Source organism: Azolla caroliniana, unplaced genomic scaffold, assembly GCF_043228905.1.
Source record: "Azolla caroliniana isolate FFs.n. ecotype wild unplaced genomic scaffold, voAzoCaro1.0.p SCAF_9, whole genome shotgun sequence".
Taxonomy (NCBI): Eukaryota; Viridiplantae; Streptophyta; class Polypodiopsida; order Salviniales; family Salviniaceae; genus Azolla; species Azolla caroliniana.
The window spans coordinates 21,069,265-21,090,831 of NW_028230444.1; the positions used below are offsets into that span (position 1 = coordinate 21,069,265).

Below are 21,567 nucleotides of genomic sequence, written 5' to 3' on the forward strand. Positions count from 1 at the left end.
GGATTCCCGATAATTGCACTAACTATTGATACTAGTTCTTATGCACACAAATGCTCCCTTTCACTAGACTACAGATGCCCAAAACGCCTTGAAGTTATTAGATGAGGCACTCATCATTGCCCTTTTTTTCTTGCATCCTAACCCACCCAAGCCCTTTGTTGTTGAAACTTATGCCCCTAATTTTGCGATTGCAACCATCCTATCTTAGCCTAATGATACTAACATTTTTCATCCAACAACCTACTACTCTAGAAAGTTCGTTGCTCTACAAATCAACTAACTAAAGCTCATTGGTCAACATTTTCAGCTAGTTATGATGTTGAAATATTATATCTGCCTGGGACCCAACCGATGAAGGTTGATGCACTTCTTGAAGGTCAAAATTTGAGCTCCAGCTAGGGGATGAAGCCTATGACAATTAATCCTAATGTTTGTGGAAGCTAGATCAATTCCACACATTCAAGAATATAGTCGATGGATGGGCGGCCTACAAATTCGTAAATGAAATTAACATGTAGGATAAGAATAGGATGGAAGTCAGTTGGTTCAAAGTCAAGAATAGATTTGTAAATAAGGACAATCTTTTATATGTCTTGAAGGACCAAGTCGAGAGTTGATTGCCTTGATTTGATAGTGTCATTCATATTGATGCAAAAAACAAAAGTTTGACGTCATGACCATCGTCACTTTGGGCTTGGGGTCAACCCAATTCTCTTAAGTTTGTAAGCTTAGTAACATGTGTTGTTAGTTCACTAAGTTACATTATGTTGATCATGTGATTTATTTTCAAGTTATTGTTACCAATGAGAATATCAATTTTCAATTATTCAGTTTATGATCCCAATCCTTCTTCACTTCATTTATAAGAGACATACTTTGAGATACATAAAATCTTTTATTTATCTCTCATGGAATCTAGTTGTCCATGAACCCACCAAACATACTGAGGTGCATACACATTAATTTTGAAACATGTTCGTATTGAATCATAAAGGCATGTATCTTCACCAAGCTCTCTCAAACCAAGTTGAGTTACATGAGTTGTTGGCCCAATTTACATTGCATTGACTATTCAATTTATTTTCATGTTATTGTTTGGCCTTTAAAACATATTGATCGCTAGTGAGAATGTCTTTTTTCAATTGTTTAGTTTATGATCCCAATCCATCTTTACCATATATAAAAGACATAGTTCCGGATATCTAAAACCTTTTGTTTCATCTAGCACACAATCTAGTTGTTCATGAACACATGAGAGACACAGGTTCATTAGCATTATGTTTGCAAACTAATCATTGGCAAAGATGTGGACCTGCAACATGGTCATACTAGAACTCAAAGGCATATATCTTCACCAACACATTTGAAACAGACAATTTGAACCACATTCCAATGTTAGAATTAAGTGCATCGAATTCCAGTTTGTCAGTTGAACCATGTGCTACAATTGAAGTTGAAATGTATTTGTTTAGACCATACCCCAACCGTTTCTGAATGTGCATAAATTGCAACGATATTGATGTGAGTGAGTTTGTAGTTGACTATCCTTCTAGCGAAACTAACATCTTGTCCAAGGACTTGACTTTTGATTTTTTTTGTGTATCTGTCTTTTCACCTATGCTTAATTCAATAAAAGTGAGGTATCTTTCATTCTCATGCACATTAACATCACAAACACCCACATAACTATGCCTTGATTCAAGAAATGACACACTCTCTTGGTGAGAATCTGTGGGCACTTTGGTGGTGCGATTCTATAAGTTAAAATTGTCGGGTTCAACCTATAATGAATGGGTGAGGAAAATCACATGCCAACGTATAATGGCCAAGATATATGTATTGCATAATATGGGTAACGATGACACATACATAATAATATGGAATAGTGATGTATATTCCACATAGATTAGGTTAGATATTTATTGATGTACAATGTATATAGATAACATTAGATGTTTATGGGTGTACATAGATTAGGTTAGATATTTATTTGGTTTTAGAGATAAGGAGACACGTGGAGGCTGTACAGAACACGTGAATGTGGCAAGAATCTTCCGTACCACATTTGGCTCTTTTCTTCTCATTTCTGCTTTTCACAATTATGTCGAAAACGTCTTTCTCTTTGTGTTCTGTATCTCTTATCCGAATGAAGAAAGCGAAGGTACAAAGGAGGGGGTGGGAAATCAATCCTTTTCTCTTCTGTACTATATGTATCTCGCCCTCCATCAGCAACAACTTCCTTCAATGAGAACCCTAAACCCAAAATCCTAAACCCTAGGCCCCAGAACCTAGACACTAGACCCTAGAACCTAGGCCCTGGGCTCTCCCATCAATGGACACTATGGAATTCATAACTTCACCTTCTCGACCTTACCTAACCTTACCTCACCTTCTCGACCCAGATGAAGTCGCGCACGGTCGCCCATGGGGTGCTCTACAATGCGGATGAGGCTGGCTTGGCCATGCTACGTGCTCCCAATGGCCGCTTCTGGCAAATCACGAGTCCAGTTACATTGTGGCAGATCGCGAGACCACACCCACTAGCCCCACTTCCGACCCCGAGTGCTACTTCAAGCTCTTCCGTAATGCCACCGGACACCTTCTCTTCCAAACCGTGCTTGATGGCAAGTATCTCAAGTGGCTTGACCTAAGTCACTATCTCGTTCCGAACCCCTTCCATGCATTTGGATCCAACTTCACCGATCTCAGTGCGGCCATCTGGGACACCTCAGCCGTCGATGATGCCGTGGTTCTTCCACGCTATGTCATGTTCTTGGGTGACAACAACATGTAAGTTTCTAGTCATTTCACTAATGGCACGCCATGGTACGGCACAGCCCAGATATGAGTATCATGATGCATGAAAAATTTGTTAGAAAATATTAAATATTAGAAATAATTGGCGTTTAATATAAATAAGAAAGATATCGTAAATAAATCAAAGGAGAAATAAATAATGTAACAACCTATTCTTATGACTTTTGGTCACAATGATGCTTACAACACATTTGACGCTAGAGAGATTTGTTCACCATGAACCTTCCCACTACAAACTTCCCTATTATCTCTTCTACCTATGAAATGTAACTAATACCTACCGTGATCATAATGTAGTCTCTTCTACCTATAAAATGTAACTAATACCTACCATGATCATAATGTAGTCTCTTCTACCTATAAAATGTAACTAACACCTACCGTGATCATGATGTAGTCGCTCTTTTACTTTAAATTCCTATACAATTCATGGATACCGGTGCCTACATTGATCAATGTATTTCAGGTATGTGGGGAACCACAATGAAAGTGGAAGTGAACGAAACTGGCTCAAGTTCAACAAGGAGTCACCCCAATTGTCCGCTAGTCATGAGATCATCCCTCTTCTCGATGGCAATCTCGCGGTGTGTAGCATAAGCATCCAGAAGTTCTGGAGGCGGAGCCCCGACTGGATATGGGCGGACATCGATAACTTCTCCGATGCTCAAGATGACATAGAATGCCATTTCGATATGGTCAAGCTCAGCAACACGGTACCATGCTCGCCTTCCACTCTCTCGCCAACAATTGCTTGCTCAAGAGATACTCCAAGTATTGGGACGATATGTTGTGTGCCAATGGCAGCAGTATCGACGATATTACCTCTCGCCTGATTGTGAAGGAAGCCGCGCTCAGCCGCAAGCTCTTCAACATAAATTACCTGCTTAATCTGGCCGAGGTAACCGAGATCACGCCGGTTCTTGTCGGATCGGGATCCATGTTCAACACTCCAATCCAAGTCACTCTTGTTAGAATATTAAAATGTTAATATTAGAAATAAGACGTTATTAGAAATAGGAAATATATCATAAAGAGAGAAAGAAAAACTAACTAATGTAACCACCTATTATGTGACTTTTATTCACACAACCATTGGTTAGAAAGTTACCTTCATGTGAGATTTAATCACAATGAACGTTCCCATTACAAGCTTCCCTATGATCTCTATTGTCTATAAAATGTAACATCTACCATGAACACATGTAATCTTTCATTCTTCATAATATATTAAGTCATATGTATCCACATGTTATTCTTTGTTAGATAGTACCTTAAATTACTATGTGGTATCATAGCCCTCTAATAGTAATTAAGGAACAACCATCAAGAAGATCAATCCGGAAGATCTACGAAGATGGAGTCTAACACAAGTTCAACAAACAAAACAACGCCCATGACAAGAAAGTACACCATGGAGAAACTCAATGACAAAAATTATAGAATGTGGAAATTAAGGATGAGTTTAATCCTCGAAAGAGCACAATTAATCGACATTGTGAAAGGTAAAATACCACAACCTAAAACCACCCCAGAATTGGAAGAATGGAAAAATAAAGATTTATATTGTTGCATGGAATTAGTTATGCATCTAACTGATGAACAAATAGATTTAGTAAAAGATTTAGAAACATCAAAAGAAATATGGGATGCCTAGAAGGAATGCCACGAACCCTCAGACAGAACAACAAAGATTAACACCTTAAGACACCTTGTCACATTGGAAATGGAAGAAAGTGAAGGAATTGACACATTCATCAGAAAATGGTAGTTAGCCCTCAAGCAAGCATTATCAACAGGTAATAAAATTGATGAAGATATGAAATTCGATTTTATTTTGGGTGCTTTACCAGATTCGTGGGACACCTTTGTCACCACACATGGAAATGATGACACTTCGAACATGAAGAATATGTTTCTAAAAATGAAAAGAGAAGAGATTCGAAGAATAAAGGGCAAGGCGAAACACAACGATGGATCAATGGCAATGAGCGCGATTACAAGATTTCAAAAATCTAACTTCTCAAAGCCAAGATTTCAAAAGTTTCAAAGGTCATACAAGCCAAATCAACCATCAAAGCAAGGAGCACTCAATGTTTCTACAATCATATGTAGATATTGCAACAAAACGGGACACATGGAAAGAGAATGTCATCAGAAGCAATATGACCAAAAACAAAGGCAAAAGATATAATGCCCAAGCACATTCTGCATTAATACCTAATGAAGAAGAAGACACATCCTTCATACAAGCATTCATGTCAGAAGTACAAACTAACAAAATTCAAATGGAAAGATTATGGTACTTTGACACCGGAGCCACCCACCATCTCACCCATAGTCGAGAATGGTTACATAATTATAAACCACTCCATCATCCACTTGAGCTATGCTTCGGAGATAATGGTATGAAGCTAGTTCTTGGAAAAGGTACAATTTATCTATCAATAAATAACAAATCGAAAATTACAATCTCGAATGTTTACTTTGTCCCCAGCTTAGCAAAGAACTTACTATCTGTAAGTGAGGCTACATCAAATGGAACAATAATCGAATTTCATTACAATTGTGCTATAATTCGTTACAAGTTACCTACGGGAGATATAATTAAAACAACATGTCCGAAAATCGGAAAATTGTATCCATTAAAGATGATGGATCATTCGCCAGTTGAAGCATACATAGCTTCAAGCCATCAACAAGATGATCAAACGTTGATATGGCACCATCGACTAGGCCACCTACACCCCAAATCAATGAAGACAATTCAAAAACATAAGCTTGTTGAAGGTATTCCAACTAAAACATTTCAGTATTTATCTATTTGTGAAGGATGTATTTACGGGAAGCAAAGTAGAAGAAAGTTCCCTCACCATATTCATCAAATAGAGAGGGCACTCCAAATCATCCATTTTGACTTATGTGGGCCGCTACAAATACCTTCAATAACCGGTAATCGATATTTCATTACCTTTATTGATGACTTTACTACATTCACCATAATTTACTTCATGAAGAGTAAAGTCGGTGCTTTCAATGCCTTCAAAACCTATAAAGCACTTGCTGAAAACCAATGTCAATCTCAAATTAAAACAATTAGAACAGATAATGGTGGAGAATATTGTTCAAATGAATGGAAGACATTTTGTAAGACACAAGGAATAACACATGAGTTTACAACTTCATACAATCCACAACAAAATGGTGTGGCAGAGCGAAAGAATAGGACGCTACTAGATGCGAGCAGGAGCATGCTTCAAGTGGTTGGCCTACAAAACAAGTTTTGGCAAGAAGCCATCTCTACGGCATGTTATTTACAAAACCAATCTCCCCACAAGGTACTAGGATTGAATACACCTTTTTCCTTATGGTTTGGAAGGAAACCTAATGTGGGACACTTAAGATATTTGGTGCAATAGCTTATAGTCATATTTCTCCTAAGTTAAGAAAAAAATTAGACCCCCATAGTATTAAATGTATAATGGTAGGATATGGCGAATCCGAGGGGATAAAGGGATATAAATTATTTAACCCACAAAATAATAAATTTATATATAATCGATTCGTCATTTTTGACGAACAAATAGTATCCCCAAAATACCCTAGAAACTTACAAAACATTCCCCTTATACATTATGTAAATAATCATGAATATGGGAAGGAGCATGTCAATAACATGAGAGAATCATTAGAATTAGAAGAGTTCAAAGAAGAAGAGGAGAGCCAAGAGGTACATAAAATCAAGATAATTAAGAATTTACCAAATAGAAATATAATGCACACATCCACAAGCATAGCACAAGAAGTGGATGGTAATGCTAGAGAGGTTGGTGGTGGCATTATAATAGAAGACAACATAGAGGTGGAACATCGTAACAATGACAACGGTGATGGCATGGTGGAGCTAAGAGAAAATGAAAGGAATGATACTCCCACTACTAGCATAAACAACCACTCTTATAGCTTTTCATCTCCCACCAATTCTTGGCAAACCCCAACTGAAAATTCTGTTTTCTCCCCCACTTTTCTAAATTCAAAATTTTCAAACTCTATCCCTTCAAAACCAACTTTTCTAAATTTAAACTCTACCTTTCCACAATCCATTTTCTCAAATTCGTCAAATCAAACCTTAGGATTTCCACACCAATCAACTCAAGCTTTAGGATCCTCTTCAAAAGATATATCTCAAGGTGACACCACTCCAATTGAAAATATAGCGAGCCCTATACCTATGAAGAAAAAGAAGTATAGATCCCTAAATGAGATTTATGAGATAACCAATCCTATGGAAGCACTAATGGTGGATTTAGATGAAGAGAATGAATACAATCAAAATCATGAACCACAAGCCCCTTTCGACAACATCCACCCATCGGTTAAAGATGCATTACAAAGCCCCGAACGTCTTCAATGGCAAATAGCCATGCAAGCGGAAATCGATGCACTAGAAAAGAATGGCACATGGAGTTTAGTGCCTCGACCCAATGGTAAGAATATTATTTCTTGCAAATGGGTACTCACAAAGAAATTTGATTCCAATGGAAAGTTGGATAGATTGAAGGCCCGCCTAGTTGCAAGAGGATTTACCCAAATCCATGGCATCGATTACAAAGATAACTTTGAAGATGGTTCCAATGCGCCTAATATTTAGCATTACCGTAGGTCTAAATCTCGAGCTTCATCATATTGACATCGAGACCGCCTTCTTGCATGGAGACCTTGATGAAGAAATATATATGGAACAACCTCCATACTTTGTAAGCTCAACAATCCCTCATTACGTATGTAAATTACATAAATCACTATATGGATTAAGACAATCATCTCGAATGTGGCACCACAAACTTCACACTTATCTTGAAGCTATTGGATTTAGAGGCCTTCAAGCCGAGCCAACTTTATACATTCGGAAGGAACACACAAATTTTGTTATCATTGATGTATATGCAGATGATTTGCCAATTGCTTCAAATTCCACCAAATGCATGTAACAAGTTATCAATCAACTAAAAGAAAAGTTCCCCATGAAGGATCTTGGACCGATGGAACACTTCCCCGGCATCAAAGTCACACAAAATAGAATAAAGGGTACACTCTCTCTATCTCAAAAGAAGTTAGTAGAAGAAATCCTCCAGAAATTTGAAGTGATGGATTGCAAACCCATCTCCACGCCAATGACCGTACCTTGCAAATTATCCACAAATGATAGTCCAAAATCAATTGAAGAGGAGCAAGTCATGGCTTCCCTTCCTTATCGACAAATTCTTGGAAGTGTGCGATACCTTGTAAGTTGTACTTCACCCGACTTATCATATAGTGCCGGTTTCCTATCTAGATTCATGCAAAATCCGGGTATTGCACATCGGCAAGCCTTGAAACGTGTCCTTCGATATCTAGAACATACGAAGCACATATCACTCACTTACCAAGGTTTCCAATCATCGAATATGTCCCAACTTAGTGGATGGATGCATGGTCCACTTCTAGGTTGGACAGATTCGGATTGGGGGGGGGGGGGGGGGGGGGCATCGATACCTCCCGATCTACATCAGGAATGGTTTTCACTTTTGCCGGTGAAGCAATCACTTGGCGAACTAAAACACAATCTTCCGTTGCACTTTCAAGCACCGAAGTGGAGTATATTGCTGCAGCCCTTACCGCAAAAGAAGGCCTTTGGATAAAGACAATCATTGAAGAACTTGATATCTTTGAACTAAAAGAAATGACAGTATTTTGTGATAATCAATCAACAATAAAACTTGCAACAAATCCAAAGATAACCAATCAAAACAAACATATTCGAGAGCGTCATCATTTTATAAGAGACTTGGTCGAAGCAAAAGAAATGTCACTCCAATACACTTCAACTACAACCATGTGGGCTGATTTCCTCACTAAACCCGTACCTCAACACAAGCATTGGATATGTTGTTCGAAGATAGGACTCAAATTAGAGAAACCAAATAAATAGGTTGCTTACATTAAGGGGGGGTGTTAGAATATTAAAATATTAATATTAGAAATAAGACGTTATTAGAAATAGGAAATATATCATAAATAAAGAAAATAAAACTAACTAATGTAACCACCTATTACGCGACTTTTATTCACACAACCATTGGTTAGAAAGTTACCTTCATGTGAGATTTAATCACAATGAACGTTCCCATTACAAGCTTCCCTATGATCTCTATTGCCTATAAAATGTAACATCTACCATGAACACATGTAATCTTTCATTCTTCGTAATATATTAAGTCATATGTATCCACATGTTACAATTCGTGTCCAATACGGAGAAGTGGTCCACATCCATCACCTTCAACACCTCCCTAACAGTGAGCTTCACCGTCGGCGTCCCGGAGGTGGCCTCCGCCAATGCCAGCATCACTGTGAGCACCGAAAGAACCATCGCCACAAAGATGGACGCCACCATATCCAATACGACGTTTGTTCTAGGCGACATAGAATATTTCAAGAATGTTTTACACACCAATAGTCAATCTTTCTACAATGTTATAGACGTCGTATATAAACCTTCTAGAATATTTATTCTAGAGACATGCGACGTGAGTAATTTCATTTTGCCATGTGTATGCTCCTTGACGATGTTTGTTCTTTTTTGTTTTAAGTAATTGCATGGGTTTTGATGTATGTAGGCCAAGGTAGAAGTGCAATGCACAACGGTCAAATGTCGCGTCCCCTTCACATACACGAGGAAAGACACGTGCATCAATGGCATTGAAATGCCCTCGGTCGAGAACATCGATGGCATCTTCGAAGGTGTGAATGCTTTCAATATATGTGGCGTTGTTACGACGGTCAAGAAAAATGACACGAAAAGTGGAGGCACAAAGAACATCCTACAAGTTTTGCAGAATGACACGAAAAGTGGAGGCATGGAGAAAATCCTACAAGTATTGTTCTGAATTCAACAATGACAGAGGATTCTCGCTTAACTTCTCAACCCTAATGACACCAGCTTCCTTCTCTAAGTGGCATTAGTCAATTATTAGACGCCTTTGTAACTTGGCTTTCTATGTTGCAACCTTGTGGTTTTGTCACTACAAACTTTAATAACATGTTGTGAAACTTATGTTTCAAATGGTCATTCTTATGATTGTAATTTCTTCTTCATCTAAGTTGAATGTAATTGATACACACATAGTGCATTATAATTTATTCATGGTGACTACATGGGATTGACCTAATAAATATCACACAAGCTCTTTCCCAATTTATTCTTTGGGAGAATTTCTGAAAGTAATAGAAAAAGATGAGCAATCTCCATTATTAGAAGATAAAAAGTGTGTAGAATTTATACATTGTGTGATACAATGGGTTGTAAGAAAATGGCAACTAGTGTAAAAAAAAAGAGGATATTATGTTAGGCACCATCTCATGAAAAGAAAACAAACTCTACTTATATATTTAGACACTAGTATAGAAAAATGAGAAGAAAAGGAACAAGCTAAACTAGTCTAATGGGTGGCAAAAAGACCATCACCATATGTTTGGGATCAAGTCAAATGGGAGGCCAATTGGTTTATAGGGACTCTTCCAAGGGTGCGCTGCGATATATATTTGAAACTTTGAGTTCAAGGGATCAAACAATAATGATGAGTGAGGAGAAGGGAAGTGAGGATAACGAATTCATAAAAGATCATGAAGAAAATAAAGATGGGGCTAACATGAACCTAGCATTTGCAAACCATACAAATGACACTATTTTCCCCCACATGAAAGCGATACAATCATTGAAGCACGTAATTGCCAAGTAAAATCGAAAAGGGAGACGATAAGGAAATAAATTTAGAGGTCATGGAAGAGGTGGATGAGGCAAAATATCTTGGGGGAAGACCAATTGGCACCTTGACAAGTGTCATAGATGCCCCAAGTTAAAACCTCAAACCAAATAAAATAGGATGCTAATGAGTAAGAATGGAAATGAAGTGGAGGGCTTAAACATGAACTATAAGTTGAAAAGGGACCCAATTGGAGTCACATGGCAAAATTTAGAATGAGTCTAAATGCAAATTTAGGCAAAGGTTGATGTGTGAATCTAGAAGAACTAAAACTTTGGCATGGAAATATGGATGATAGAGAATGGAACGAAATGGGAAGTAAAAGGAAACACAAGAACTTAGTAGCAAGACATTGAACCAGGGTTACAAGGGATGACGGTAGTAGACACATATTAAATGAAGTGTTATATTGAGCAGGGGGGTCTATGGATCCCAAGGTGCAAGTTCATGGACATAAAAAATAGGAATATGGATAACGGAAAGGTTAGTGGTACAAAGATTGGAGGGCCTCCTCGCACAACCCCATTGCCTCCACCATTTTTGGCACATGAAAATTTAATGTGTATGCACTAAAGATGCATGCTCTACTCATCAGTTAGTCACCACTACGACTAGATAACCATGAATGTTTAGTCTAAAACATGAACAATAAAAAGTCAAATGTGACCTATCAACTCCAATGACATAGTACATAACATATAGATGTTACGATGCTAATACTATCAAAAAGCTAAAACAATTAATAAAAGCTCACAATTGTGGTAAATGTTATGAAATATTGGAGTTGTTATCCAAATGTTGAAATATCATATAATACATAAGAAATAATAATGAGATTGAAGACTATAGCAATGCCTTCTCCATTGTTGCATATGCACTAGCTAGCATTTTTGTCCATAATTCTACTCGTAACTCAAATACTTGCATGCTCTAATCATAAGTTACCAACTAGAACGAGATAACCATGCATGCCTAGTCTAAAACTTGAACAATAAAAACTCAAATGTGATTGGCCAACTCGAATGATGTAGTGCATAATATATAGAGGTTAAGATTTTAATATGTTGAGCGGACAAGCTCAACCGAATCCGAATCATATTCGGATAATATTCAGAATCAAGAGCCGGACTGAAGTATGAACCTGAAGGCTATTATGAGCCTACACTTCTAGACTACTAGGCATGTCTTCGTAGTTAGTGTAAGCCACTCGTATGAGCATTGAAGTACATAGTACTTCTTTCAATCCTTTTAAGGACTTGTATAAATAGTGTTGTGGAACCACGTTATATGTACAGAGTGTTGTTATTTTTTAATATAGTTTTAATGTTCTGCTCTCTCATGTGTATTCTCTATGCAGAGTTAACATTAGACCTTCTCTACATTCTATTGCTACCCGATTGAGCCGGTTTTGTCTTAGCTTGTGCAAGCGTATTCTTTTACAAAATAGTATTAGAAAGCTAGAACATTTACAATTAGAGTATACCCTTTGTAATTTACTCACCAACTACTTCGACGTAATTGTTAATGGTTGGAATAAAACACGAACATTAAAAATTCAAAAGCGGCCGACCAACTCCAATGATGGACACAACATATAGGTTAAGATGTTAGTAGTATTAGAAAGCTAAAACATTTAATAATAGCTCATGTTTGTGCTAAATGCTATAAACTGTTGCGACAGTTGTTATCCAAATGTTGCAATGTCATATAATACATAAGAAATAATACGAGATTGAAGGCTGTCACAATCCCTTCTCCATTGTTGCATGTGCACTAGTGTGCATTTTCTTACATGATTCTTCTGCCCATAACTCAAATGCTTGGTATGCAGACTCTAGTGCACCCGTTAAGTAAAACATCCTTTGACTCTAGGACCTGAAAGTAAGAAGTGCACCCGCTAAGTAAAACACCCTTGACAACCATCAATAATGTGTCATTTATGAAGCATCCAAACCAAAGATGTTCATTCCTGGGTTGGAAGGTTGTAGAAAACGAAGAATATGTTGTTGATATGATAGTGGTCGTTATTTTGGCACCATGAACAGATTGTAAATGTGCAAGATGATCTTCTTGTGGCATTAAATCAACACACTCTCTTGCTGAGAAACTGTGAGCACTTTAGCAGTGTGATTCTATAAGTTGTCATTGTCGAGTCGAACTCATAATGAATGGGTGAGGAAAATCAAATGCCGACGTATGATAATCATTCGGAATTCCTGATCCGGTTCTACAAAAATCTGTATAGAAATTACTCTACAATATAGTAGACATTCGGTTAAGTGCGCACTTTGATCTTAGGGAATAAGTGCGCACTTAGGGCTGAATATGAAAATTTTGTTGATACAACAAGCAAGCATTTGCTACACCAGTTAGCCTCATTACCTTATCTTTCTTAACCGGAAGGGTTAGGTGAATGATAAAATAGTAGATGGCCTAAAAGGAGATGTTCCTCCACGTGAAATTAGAGGTGATCAAAAAATTAGGGGCTCTTTCCACCCTATAAAGGGCATGTTTAACAAATTATTGGTGGTCTGCTCTACAACAGATTATCATTGGGCTCATTCCACGTGTTTGGGGGTATGTTTAGCAAAATCAATGGCATGATCTGTTGTGGATTATCAGTGGGCTCTTTGGGGCATGTTTAGTAGATTATCAGCAGCCTCCTCTATATCGGATTATAGGTGGGCTCCTTCTGCGCAATTGGAGGCATGTTCAACAAATTATCAGTTGGCTTATCTCTAGCGCTTCCAACATGTCCATGATTGAATGCACCCATAGTAGTTACACGTTAGTTTAATGACATATTCCCAAATGATCCTGTTGCCACAAAAAATTTACGAAGATTGCCACCAAATTCCTCCACCGATGCCCTTGGGTTTTGTTTACTCACCATAAGTCACATAAGTACCTAGAAAAAATCCAAATAGCAGAAACCCTAACCCTAAATGTTGGGTGAAAAGCATGACAAGGGACTCATGAAATTCTCTTGACTTAGAGTGAGCCAAGGGAGGGGTATTGTTGTAAATATGAAAAATCTGTTTAGTTCTTCCTTATTCCTTTCACGATGCCCCTTGGGTTTTTCGTTTGTTGGCTGCCATTTCCATGGCTAAGATTGCTCTCTCAAACATTTGCTGAAACTAATCGGGCCTCACTATACCACTTTCACCACTAATGCAAAACTGCCATCCATAATCGCGAAGTCTAGACTCTCCTTTGATGCCCTAACATCCACTTCTTGAATTGTTGATGCATGATTACCATGACCTATCACGACCACAACCTCACCCATTTCCTTCAATGTCCCCACCATCAATAGCTAATCTAATGGAGACAATCTTGCCAAGATAGAGATGCTTTGCAAATGCGTCTTTCTTTCCTCATTCGAATATAATAGAATGTAATTTTGTGAAGAAACAATGTAATTTTTTTGAACTGGATTTTGGCCTCCCAAAAAAGCGCACTTAATAGAATGGCACAATTAAATGGACACGCACTTAACCGAATGTCTACTGTACATAAATAATAATAATATGAGATAGTGATGTATATTCCAAATAGATTAGGTTAGATATTTATGGGTGTACATGGATTAGGTTATAGATAATTAGATAACCAGATGGATATCTTGCTGCTCGTGGAGGACATAGGAGGCACCTGGACATGGCCAGAATCATGTGGGCATGGCAAGAATCTTCCGTACCACTTTTTTTCTCCTTCTCTTTTCTGCTTTCCTCAATTATGCGCAGGAAACGTTGGGAAAAGGTCTCTCTCTTTGTGTTCTGTCTCTCTTATCCGAATGAAGAAAGCAAAGCCACAGAAGGAGGAGGAGGTGGTGGAGAATCAATTCCTTCTCTTTTTTCTATGCCCTTGCACTTCCTATATAATCTCTCCCTCCATTAAGCACAACCCTAAACCTAAAATCCTAAACCCTAGACACTAGACCCTGGAACCTAAGCCCTAAGCCCTAAGCCCTAAGCCCTAAGCCCTTGCCACTCTCCACCAATGGAGACTTTCACACTCACAATTCCCCCTATATTGGTACCGGCCACTGGCCTTCCCCGTTTCATAGCACTAGATTTGTTTTCTAGCCTGAGGGGGTTCTACTTGGTGATGCTAATGCGCGACGGGGTACCTTACCTCTCCTTCATGGAGCACACTAACGACGGGGCAACTTACCTCTCCTTCATGGAGGAGCCTATCTCCCGCAGGATCGCCCATGAGGTGCTCTACAATGTGGACGAGGCTGGCGTGGCCATGCTACGTGCTCCCAATGGCCACTTCTGGCGACGCAACTCGTCCGGCTACATTGTGGCGGATCGCGAGACCGCACCCTCTAGCCCCACTTCCGACCCCGACTGCTACTTCAAGCTCTTCCGTAATGAGACCGGACACCTTCTCTTCCAATCCGTGCTCGATGGCAAGTATCTCAAGTGTCTTGACCCACTTCACTCTCCCATTCCATCTGGCTTCCAGGCGTCCGATTCCGACATCACCGATCGCAGTGTGGCCATCACGGTCACCCCGGCTGTCAATTATGCTGTGGTTCTTCCACGCTACGTCATGTTCTTGGGCGACAACAACATGTAAGTTTCTAGTCTTTTAACTTATGGCACGGCACATCCAGATATGAGTATCATTGATGCATAATAATTTGTTAGAACTATTAAATACTAGAAACAATTGACATTAACATAGATAACAAACATATCGTAAATAAATCAAACGCGGAATGAATAATGTAAGGACCTATTCTTGTGACTTTTTGTTCATAATGATGGTTACAACACATTTGATGTGAGGAAGATTTGTTCATGACGAACCTTCCCACTACAAACTCCGCTATAATCTCTTTGACCTATAAAATGTAACTAATACCTACCATGATCATAATGTAGTCTATTCTGCCTATAGAATGTAACTAACACCTACTATGATCATAATGTAATCTCTCATGTATCATCAAATTAAGGTGTATATATACAATAGTTATCTACTTTAAATTCCTACATCATTCATTACTTTAAAATCTTACACAATTCATGGACACCGGTGGTCCGGTGCCTACATTGATGTATATCAGGTATGTGGGGGACCACAATGAAAGGGAACGAAACTGGCTCAAGTTCAACAAGGACTCCTCCCAATTGTCCGCTTGCCACGAGGTCATCCCTCTTCTCAATGGCAATGTCATGGTGCGTAACATAAACATCAATAAGTTCTGGAGGCGGAGCCCCGACTGGATATGGGCGGATGTGGACAACCTCTCCGATGCTCAAGATGACATAGAATGCCATTTCGATATCGACAAGCTCAGCAGCACCATGATCGCCTTCCGCTCTGTCGCCAACAATCGCTTTCTCAAGAGATACTCCGACTATTGGGACGATATGTTGTGTGCCAATAGTATCGATAGCGATGATAAGACCACTCACCTGATTGTGAAGGAAGCCGTGCTCGGCCGCGCCCTCTTCAACATAAAGTACCTGCTGAATGCGGCGGAGGTGATCTTGACGCCGGTTCTTGTCGGATCGGGGTCCATGCTCAATGACAGCGATCACACTGCAGATTTGCAGGTCCAAGTCACTCTCACTGGATCCGTGTCCAATACGCAGAAGTGGTTCACATCCAGCACCTTCAGCACCTCCCTAACAACAGTGAGCATCACCGCCGGTATCCCGGAGGTGGCCTCCGACGAGGCTGAAATCACTGTGAGCAGTGAAAGAACCATCTCCACAGAGATGGGTGCCACCATATCCAATTCTCTCACATTCCAGACCACATACACAGTCAAGGACGTCCCACCCGGAACCCAGGTGAATCAAAAAGAAAACTCTAAACGCCTCTCTTTCTGTTCTTCTCCTTTTCCCCAAACGTCATACTCAATGATTCTAGAACTTTCTAAACGCCATATTTCATCGTTCTAGAATGTTCTAGACGAAATCTCTCTAGAATGTCCTAGACGAAATCTCCTAGACACCGCAGTTGAATCCTTCTAGAATGTTCTAGAACTCCACAAGCATAACTTCATTCAACCATGTCCATGCTTCTTAATGATGTTTGTTCTAGGCCCCGTTGAATATTTCTAGAACGTTCCATATGCCAGAGTCAATCCTTCGATAATGTTCTAGACTCCATATTTAAACCTTTTGGAATATTTATTCTACAAACACGCTACGAGAGTAATGTCATTAGATACCGTGTGCGTGCTCGTGCTCCTGCTCCTTAACGATGTTTGTTTTTCTTTCTTGTTTTAAGCATTTGGGTGGTTTTGATGGGTGTAGGCCAATGTGGAAGTGCAATGCACAACGGCCAAATGTCACGTCCCCTTCACATACACGAGCAAGGATACCCGCATCGATGGCGTTGATATGCCCCCAACTGAGAACATCGATGGCCTCTTTGAAGGTGTGAATGCTTTCAACATACGTCACGTTGTTACGATGGTCGACAAAAATGAGACGAAAAGTGGAGGCACGAAGGACATCCTACAAGTTTTGCAAAATAACACGAATAGTGCCTCAGACATCCTACAAAATGTTTTGCAAAGTGACACGAATAGTGCCTCAGACATCCTACAAGAAGTTTTGCAAAATGACCTGAAAAGTGCCTCGGACATCCTAGAAGATTTGAAAAATGACATTAAAAGTGTCTCCCTACAAGATTTGAGAAATGACACGAAACGTAGAGGCATGGGGAATATCCTATGAGTATTGTTCTGAATTCAACAATGACAGAGGATTCTCGCTTAACTTCTCAACCCTAATGACACCAGCTTCCTTCTCCAAGTGGCATTAGTCAATTATTAGACGCCTTTGTAATTTGGCTTTCTATGTTGCAACCTTGTGGTGTTGTCGCTACAACCTTTAATAACATGTTGTAAAACTTATGTTTCAAATGCTCATTCTTATGATTGTAATTTCTTCTTCATCTGAGTTGAATGTAATTGGCACACACATAGTGCATTATAATTTATTCATGGTGGCTGTATAGGATGCTAATGTGTAAGAATGGAAATGGAGTGGAGGGCGTAAACATGAAGTACAAGATGAAAAGGGACCCAATTGGAGTCACATGGCAAAGTTTAGAATGAGTCTTAATGCAAATTCAGGCAAGGTTGATGTGTGAATCTAGAAGAACTAAACCTTTGGCATGGAAATAAGGCTGATAGAGAATGGAAAGAAATGGGAAGTAAAAGAAAAAACAAGAACTTAGTAGCAAGACATTGAACCAGGGGTTACAAGGGATGACGATAGTAGACACATATTGAATGAAGTGTTATAGTAGAACCTAGGCCCTAGAACGTAGACACTAGACCCTAGAACCTAGGTCCTAGGCCTCTCCCCATCAATGGACACTATGGCATTGATAACTTCCCCTACATTGTTGTCGGATGCTATTTCGATATCGTCAAGCTCAGCAGCACCATGCTCGCCTTCCGCTCTCTCGCCAACAATTGCTTGCTCAAGAGATACTCCAAGTATTGGGACAATATGTTGTGTGCCAATGGTAGCAGTATCAATGATATTACCGCTCACCTGATTGTGAAGGAAGCCGCGCTGCTCCGCCGCAAGCTCTTCAACATAAAGTACCTGCTCAATCTGGCGGAGGTAACCGAGATCAAGCCGGTTCTTGTTGGATCGGGATCCATGTTCAACAACTCCGATCTGACTACAGATTTGCAGATCCAAGTCAATCTCACTTAATCTGTGTCCAATACGCAGAAGTGGTCCACATCCAACACCTTCAGCACCTCCTTCACTGTGAGCACCGAAAGAACCATCGCCACAGAGATGGACGGCACCATATCCAATTCTCTCACTTTCCAGAGCACCTACACCGTAAAGGACGTCCCTCCCCGAACCGAGGTGAAAACCAGCTTAAAAACGCCTTCTTTCTGTTCCTCTTCTTTTCCCCAATTTCTTCTATAATGTTACAGATGCCATATTCAATCCTTTTAGAACTTGTAAAGGCCATAATTCATCCTTCTAGAATGTTCTAGGCACAAAGCTTCTAGACACCATATTTAATCTTTCTAGGCGACATTGAATATTGCAAGAATGTTCTAGACACCATAGTCAATCTTTCTAGAATGTTCTAGACACCATTCTTAAACCTTATATGGAATATTTATTCTAGAGACACGCGACGAGAGTAATTTCATTCTGCCATGTGCATGCTCCTTGAAGATGTTTGTTCTTTTTTTTGTAAGTATTTGGGTGGGTTTCAATGTGTGTAGACCAAGGTGGAAGTGCAATGCATGATGGCCAAATGCCGCGTCCCCTTCACATACACGAGCAAGGACACGCGCATCGATGGCATTGATATGCCCTCGGTCGAGAACATCGATGGCATCTTCGAAAGTGTGAATGCTTTCAACATACGTGGCGTTGGTACGACGGTCAAGAAAAATGACACGAAAAGTGGAGGCATGAAGAACATCCTATAAGTTTTGCAAAATGACACGAAAAGTTGAGGCACGAAGTTCATCCTACAAGTATTACTTTGAATTCAACAATGACAAAGGATTCTCGCTTAACTTCTCAACCCTAATGACACCAGCTTCCTTCTCCAAGTGGTATTAGTAAAAAATTAGACGCCTTTGTACTTTAGCTCTCTATGTTGCAACCTTGTGGTGTTGTCGCCACAACCTTTAATAACATGTTGTGAAACTTATGTTTCAAATGCTCATTCTTATGATTGTAATTTCTTCTTCATCTGAGTTGAATGTAATTGGCACACACATAGTGCATTATAATTTATTCATGGTGATTGCATGGGGATTGACCTAATAAATATCACACAAGCTCTTTGCCAATTATTCTTTGAGAGAATTTCTCAAAGTGATAGAAAAAGATGAGCAATTTCCATTATTAGAAGATAAAAAGTGCGTAGAGTTTGTACATTGTGTGATACAACGGGTTCTATAAAAATGGCAAATAGTGTCTAGTTCGATAATAAGTCAAGAGGTCAGTAATAAAAAAATCGAAAAACAAATATCAAATAGTGTCTAGTTGGGTCAAGAGGTGAGTAATAAAAAAGAATCTACTTAAGGTTCTTCAAATGGTAAGAGGTATCCATTGGTATGAAAAGGTTAAGGGAACTTTGAATCTAAGGTAATAAAGTGAAGAATAACTTTTTGATAAACTATCAAAGAAAAAGAGGATATGATGTTAGGCACCATCTCATGAAAAGAAAACAAACTCTACTTATATATTTAGACACTAGTATTGAAAAATGAGAAGAAAAGGAACAAGCTAAACTAGTCTAATGGATGGCAAAAAGACCATCACCATATCCTTGGAATCAAGTCAAATGGGAGGTCAACTGGTTTATAGGGACTCTTCCAAGGGTGTTTTGCAAGATATATTTAAAACTTTGAGTTAAATGGATCAAACAATAATGATGAGTGAGGAGAAGGGAAGTGAGGATAACGAAATCATAAAAGATCATGAGGAAAATAAAGTTGGGGCTAACATGAACCTAGCATTTGCAAACCATAAACATGACACTATTTTCCCCCACGTGAAAGTGATACAATCATTGAAGCACGTAATTGCTAGGTAAAATGGAAAAGGGAGAAGACGAGGAGATAAATTTAGAGGTCATGGAAGAGGTGGATGAGGCAAAACATCTAGGGAGAAGACCATTTGGCACCTTGACAAGCGTCAAAGATACCCCAAGTTAAAACCTCAAACAAATTCAAATAGGATACTAATGAGTAAGAATGGCAATGGAGTGGAGGGCTTAAACATGTACAAGATGAAAAGGGACCCAATGGAGTCACATGGCAAAGTTTAGAATGAGTCTTACTGCAAATTCAAGCAAAGGTTTATGTGTAGATCTAGAAGAACTAAAACTTTGGCATGGAAATAAGGCTGATAGAGAATGGAAAGAAATGGGAAGTAAAAGAAAACACAAGAACTTAGTAGCAAGACATTGAACCAGCGGTTACAAGGGATGACGGTAGTAGACACATATTGAATGAAGGGTTATATTTAGCGGAGGGGTCTATGGATTCCAAGATGCACGTTCATGGACATAAAAAATAGGAATATGGATAACGGAAAGGCGAGTGATACAAAGATTGGAGGGCCTCCTAGCACAACCCCATTGCCTCCACCATTTTTGGCACATGAAAATGTAATGTGTATCCACTAAAGGCGCATGCTCTACTCATCAGTTACTCACCAACTACGACTAGATAACCATGAATGTTTGGTCTAAAACATGAACAATAAAAACTCAAATGTGACCGATCAACTCCAATGACATAGTACATAATATATAGAGGTTACGATGCTAATAATATCAAAAAGCTAGAACATTTAATACAAGCTCACAATTGTGCTAAATGTTATGAAATATTGGAGTTGTTATCCAAATGTTGAAATATCATATAATACATAAGAAATAATAATGAGATTGAAGACTATAGCAATCCCTTCTCCATTGTTGCATATGCATTAGCTAGCATTTTCTTCCATAATTCTACTCGTAACTCAAATACTTGGTATGTAGACTCTACATCACCAACTAAAGGTTACATGCTCTAATCATAAGTTACCAACTAGAACGAGATAACCATGCATGCCTAGTCTAAAACTTGAAGAATAAAAACTCAAATGTGATTGGCCAACTCGAATGATGTAGTACATAATATATAGAGGTTAAGATTTTAATAGTATTAGAAAACTAGAACATTTACAATAGTATTAAAAACATACAAAAAAAGGGTATACACACACGTATATAAATATAATTATAAATAATTATAACTTTTTGGCCCTAAGCCAATTCGGTGCTTAGCCGACTCCCAATCGGCCCTTCGGTTCTCAGTTGGTTCCATGTTGTGGGCTCCACTTGAGTGGATAGACCCAACATTCTCCCCCTCCATCTCAAGTGGGGGCACAACTAGGTTTGCCTTTCATTTGCAAACTTCAAGCTTCTC

The 21,567-nt window shown here is 39.0% G+C and overlaps 1 protein-coding gene and 3 long non-coding RNA genes across 7 annotated transcripts; 2 read left to right on the forward strand and 2 right to left on the reverse strand.

Moving 5' to 3' along the window:
- Positions 1-2,382: 2,382 nt before the first annotated feature.
- LOC147860582 (uncharacterized) lies at positions 2,383-19,393 on the forward strand. Of its 4 annotated transcripts, none has more exons than XM_087324472.1 (4): positions 2,383-2,429; positions 14,841-15,202; positions 15,700-16,432; positions 16,901-17,591. In XM_087324472.1, the coding sequence occupies exons 1-4, from the start codon at positions 2,403-2,405 to the stop codon at positions 17,324-17,326; spliced, it is 1,548 nt and encodes a 515-aa protein (XP_087180598.1). In that variant the 5' UTR covers positions 2,383-2,402; the 3' UTR covers positions 17,327-17,591. The 4 variants fall into 4 exon arrangements, with proteins under 4 accessions (XP_087180598.1, XP_087180597.1, XP_087180599.1 ...); XM_087324471.1 differs by lacking the exon at positions 2,383-2,429 and having other exon boundaries at positions 14,477-15,202; positions 16,901-17,132; positions 17,199-17,591; XM_087324473.1 differs by lacking the exons at positions 2,383-2,429; positions 16,901-17,591 and adding an exon at positions 18,856-19,393 and having other exon boundaries at positions 14,478-15,202.
- LOC147860583 (uncharacterized) lies at positions 3,016-3,758 on the reverse strand. The gene is made up of 2 exons (XR_015530230.1): positions 3,199-3,758; positions 3,016-3,137 (listed from the first exon to the last, which is right to left on the reverse strand). It is a non-coding gene; the product is annotated as an uncharacterized LOC147860583 (long non-coding RNA).
- Positions 5,246-6,717, reverse strand: LOC147860584 (uncharacterized). The gene is made up of 3 exons (XR_015530267.1): positions 6,576-6,717; positions 5,688-5,877; positions 5,246-5,555 (listed from the first exon to the last, which is right to left on the reverse strand). It is a non-coding gene; the product is annotated as an uncharacterized LOC147860584 (long non-coding RNA).
- On the forward strand, positions 9,259-10,011 carry LOC147860585 (uncharacterized). The gene is made up of 2 exons (XR_015530229.1): positions 9,259-9,383; positions 9,474-10,011. It is a non-coding gene; the product is annotated as an uncharacterized LOC147860585 (long non-coding RNA).
- Positions 19,394-21,567: the final 2,174 nt, after the last annotated feature.